General features: G+C 37.5%; 1 protein-coding gene across 1 annotated transcript; it reads right to left on the bottom strand.

Moving 5' to 3' along the window:
* Window positions 1-558: 558 nt before the first annotated feature.
* On the bottom strand, window positions 559-3,953 carry LOC137973378 (uncharacterized). Its single transcript, XM_068820174.1, has one exon. It carries the CDS (start codon window positions 3,760-3,762, stop codon window positions 2,134-2,136), a length of 1,629 nt encoding a protein of 542 aa, XP_068676275.1. The 5' UTR covers window positions 3,763-3,953; the 3' UTR covers window positions 559-2,133.
* Between the last annotated feature and the right edge of the window lie 1,047 nt (window positions 3,954-5,000).

Here is a 5,000-nt window from a genome sequence, read left to right as displayed (position 1 = left end):
CGAGAATCAAACATTTAAAAGATACCATTTGTTGTAATTCAAATACTCAGTAATATGCACCCATTTGTCAAAATAAAAGAATTATGATTCTCTGTGATCAAATTTGGAAAGTATTTATCAAAGACATACAGTAAGCAAGATCTATTGTGCATCTTCGTGTACATTACCAGTATGACTTGGGCTGTATTAAATCTGAAACGTTGTGTTGAACGCTATGACTTCTGAAAGTAATTCTGTTAACATTAAATATGTTTGTCTCGATAAGCTTGATAAAGCAGTGTAGAGTTCATTTCTTGCATTCATAATAATTTCAGGGAAGTAATTAATTTCCTTTCAATATAAATAATAGCACATTGTGAAATAGCTGCACATTCATTACGTGGCAAAGTTTAAAAAAATTCTGAACACGGGATTCAGAGCCACCTAAAATTTTCGAAAAAGTAAGACGGCTCTGAACCCCATGTGCAGAATTTTTTAAACTTTGCCAAAAGTTACATCTTATCTTTCTAATCAAACTTTTGTAATAAGAAAAATTTCACCGTGCCGTTTTTTAAATATAAGCGCTTAAAGCTAAAATTAAGGGTGTTTTTAGCAGGTCATAGTATTGCTATGGTAACCTATTGTGTCACAAAAATAATACCTACGGTACGTGTTCGCTAGTAATTGGGCAGTATTTTGATACCATAATTGTAGCATCAATTGATAAAAAGTAGTAATTATGACCCATCAAAAATCTACGTCTTGGAAAGTGCTGGAAACTGCTTTGATCCACCTTAACCCTGCATAACATTTCAAACAATGGCAATCACTAGCTTTACAATCACTGGTTCCTCGTTAACCCAATTTATTACTAAGACTTGTTTACAGTACTAATTAACGCGAAAAAGGATAACTTGGAAATTTTTAACAATGTATCGCTTTAATCTAACCCAAAATCATTCAGATATTCAAAACGTCCTATGCATGATCCATTTCCTTCGCTTTTTGTATTTGTCAGCATTATGATTTGCAATACTTCAGGTTTACGTGTTCACAAGTTTGTATTTGTATCTCGTAGATGTTTAGATTTCCAATTACAAACTCTGTTTTGACTGGCCACTCTATAACTCACAGTGTAAATAGTTCACTCTGAATTCAAAATAAATACGTTTCGTTTTTGAGAAAACGACACAACAAGAAAAAACAGAAATCCAACATGTTTTATAACTCGTGCCCCTACGGGCCCGAGTGACAAGCAAATGAGAACGTTGCGTGACTGCGTGACGATCATCGTGGAAAAGATTACAATGCGATTTTAAAGTGTTGAGTTCCGCGAGTCTTAGTGTCTCTGGCAGTTCGTGCATATTCCATAAAGTCCAATTTCAGCAATTTCAGAAATTCCGTTAATTTCGAAAAACAAACTCCGATTTTTGGAAAGACAAAGCCAGATGCTCGCAAAAAACAACTTCGATTTTAAAACACAAAATAAAACAGTCAAATTTACAAAGATAATAGAAGTAAAAACTAAGATGTCCCTTAAGGACTTTCATAGCTTCTATAGGTTGTATTTTTTTTTTTGACTAACTTCCACCATAAATGAAAGACAGTTGCCGGTCATTCAAAAATAACAGTACTGGAGAATAACGACGAAAATTAAAAGAAAAAAAATTTGGAAAAAAGCACACTCCGACCCCAACCTCAACCCCGGCCCCGCGTTTTGGCTACTACCAATGAAAATTGCAAAGCAAAGTATTACGAACCAGGGCTACACAATGGCGCTTTCTTCTTTGATAGCAAAGAATGTAAGTACAACATAATTTCCTATAGATTTTTTGACATTTTAGCTTGAAATGTGCTTTTTTACCCTTTTCTTGCTGAATATTTAGCGTATTTTACATTGGAGAACGAATAGAGATTTCTGTACTAAACATGGGCAAAACGTTGGGAGGTCGAATCTACAGTACGCAAGCTCGGTGCGTAGTTACTAAAGCAAGGAATGACCTACAATAATCTACAATGACAATGAAATGTAGGTCATTGTAGCTCATTGTAGAGCTCTGATTGTAGCTCATTGTAGGTCATTGTGGATCACTGTAGGTCTCTGTTCATTTAGCGGCTTAAAATTAACCATCTTCATAATACTGGTCTATTATTTTAAGAAAATGGCATTTTGCAAGGAAGTTCATGCAAAGGATCCTTAAATCGTTCCTGGACTAAAGGGAAAAGAGTTTCACTCGCCCAAACAGCCAATGGTAACACGTTCAACACAGCAACAAGAATGTGCCTTTTCCAGTTCTTTCTCCAAACTGCCATGACGGCCAAATTCTGGTATCGCGTTTCAATCGCCAAGGACATACTCGTGAAAAGCCACTCGATCACTAATGGAACTGCAGTCAACTTGCTAAAAGATACCATCAATAACCAGAAGGAGATGTTCTTCACAAAAAGGAATTGGTACAAGTGAAAGAATCCATTGATGGAGACAATTGCGGTGGACTCATAAAGCATGCTCATAATAGCGATATCCGCTGTTATTCTCTCGGTACGCGGAGTTCGGTAACGCCCCCAAGGAGCTGAGGCTCGTTTCAAAATTCGTTGGCATACGTGATCGATGACAACAACTGTGCTTCGTTCTATGACTTCGGCAACGCCGTGAATTATTCCAAGATAGGCGATGGCTTTTAAGTTGCCGAGATCCACCTGCATAACCCGGAATATGATCGCTGATCCACTGTACAATGGCGCCATCATAACGTAAGAATAAGCTGGGTGTGTTAATCTCCAAAGTCTCTGAAGACAAATACGAGATGTTGTCTTGAAGGCCACCCCAAAGAGCGGAGAAAATAGAGCGATGACCAGTTTGCCTTTTTCGTTTTGTTTGTCATACATAGGATAAATAAATAAAGTAGTAATGGTACTTGCTATAAAAGGTGAACAATAAATGACTGAAAAAAGCATGAAAACAGCGCGCTTTTGTCGCTTTGAGTGAAGGCAGAGATGAGTTGCTAACAAGTAGTTGTGGCCAAAAATACTTATGAAAAATAGAATGTTTAGAGGAACGACTTGTTCCCTGGAAAGCGGGAACGATTGACTGATTCCTAGAGCTTGTAAAGTCACTCGGTACAGTGAATCCAAGAAATACATGACTATGCAACACAGAAATAGTTTTGTTTTTACTCCTGACAGTTGACATGGACGGAAAAGAACTAGAGCAAGTAAGAACACCCAAATATACAAAAAGAAAGACGAGATGATCTTACAAATGACCAGCATCCATTGTAACTTTAGCGGAATCATTTTCTTTGGTTGAAAATGGCAGTTTAGAAGAGTTTCATAGCTAAGATAAGAGATCATTGTGAAAAGCATGCCTGTAGCAAAGGCTGAGAGAAGCGAAATCCAAGCACCGACGACCGTTGACTTATACACTGTTCGCAAAGCAGATGGTCTAAGCTGCTTCCAGGACATTGCTTTTTCGAGATCTGTTTTCTGGTTTTCGTTATGTTCTTCGGTATCTTCGAGGGAACAAGCGTCTAAAGAAACCGCCTTAACTCTACAGGAGGCTGGTAAAAAATCATCCACCGTCACCTCTTTCTCGCTGTATTCCTGATAAATAATCTCGTCCCCTGGTTGAGCGTACCACTCTCGGCCTGTATTCTGGAAAAGGCTGTATTCTAAGGTTTCTTGACTGTATTCAGGGTCCTTTGGACTGTATTGTTCTGAGACACTACGTGTAAAACTAAAGATGATGTGTCCTAACACTTCGATGCATGTCAGTCCATCCATTTTGTAGTTGCTTCTTAACTGAATTGTCTGCCTTTTTCCAAGTACAATCTCTTTATACGAGAAGCTTATCTGGAATATATATTGTAATATATATTATAATATAAGTGCAATGCATGTGTGCCCATCCACTTAGTACTTCTGTTTAAGGAAAACTGATATTGAATCTTGCAGAAACTGATTGCTCTGCCTTTTCTCGAAGCAAAACCCGTTTATGCTACTTAACTAAATCAAGACTCTTATTTAATCATTTAATTTTCTTCCCCCTACGTGACTTACTACTTTCGTTTACTTAGACGGTTTGAGAGTAGTGCTGCTGTGGTGTTGCCAGCTGTCATTTTAGGTTGTTGCCACAGCTGTACTTCGAGAAAACTGAAATGCTCTGACTTTAACAGTGCAAAGCAGGTCACGCGCCTCTTATCTTGTTGACAGGCGTTAGCGGACTAGAAAACCCTTGCTACATTGAGCCAAATCCTTAATGAGGTTTCATTGATACTTGTTTACTCTTTTCCATATTATGTAAGTTAGTTACAGCTCCGTAAATCAACTTTAAGAAGATCATCAACGAGTTGCATTGGGATCTCTTTGTTTAAACTGAAAAATATCTCTAGCTGACTACTGATTCGTTACGCATTTTCACAGACCTGTTGAAGTCGTCAGAATTTCGTTATTTCTACAACACAAGGTTGGCTTCTATCCATGACAATGATCACAACGCTGAAATTACTTTAAATCTAATAAACGAATTTCTTAATCTACAGTAATATAATATGATACATAGTTATATAGTTCTATAGCTCTTTGTCATTACAAAGTGTTGGCTTTCATGTCCAAATTGAGCACTCTACTCGGATGAGTCATTGCCACTAGCAATACAGCTCACCATTTTGAGCACTCTGTATGGCCTGGCTTTTTCAGCTTAACCTTCACCCTAGCTATCAGCACTGCACTGCTGAGGCCCAGAAGGCCGAAACAGTGTTGTCTGCAGCTAATATGCTAAATCTATATCCAAGAAAAAAAACTAAAATCATAAAGTAATCCATCAAACGTTACTTAAAAAAATATACATAAAGTTGCTTGATTATATATTAACAGTGTAATAAACTAGCATTTAGCACAACAATCAAGATGGCGGGTTTCAACCACTTAAGTACCAAGGCATCATGGGTAAAGCCGCACCCAAATATTGATACATTACATTGCCTTAAATGGGATAGAAAACACAACAGTACTGAAACATA

This window comes from Montipora foliosa, chromosome 10 (genome assembly GCF_036669935.1).
Source record: "Montipora foliosa isolate CH-2021 chromosome 10, ASM3666993v2, whole genome shotgun sequence".
Classification (NCBI taxonomy): domain Eukaryota; kingdom Metazoa; phylum Cnidaria; class Anthozoa; order Scleractinia; family Acroporidae; genus Montipora; species Montipora foliosa.
This window is presented reverse-complemented; position numbering and strand designations above follow the sequence as displayed.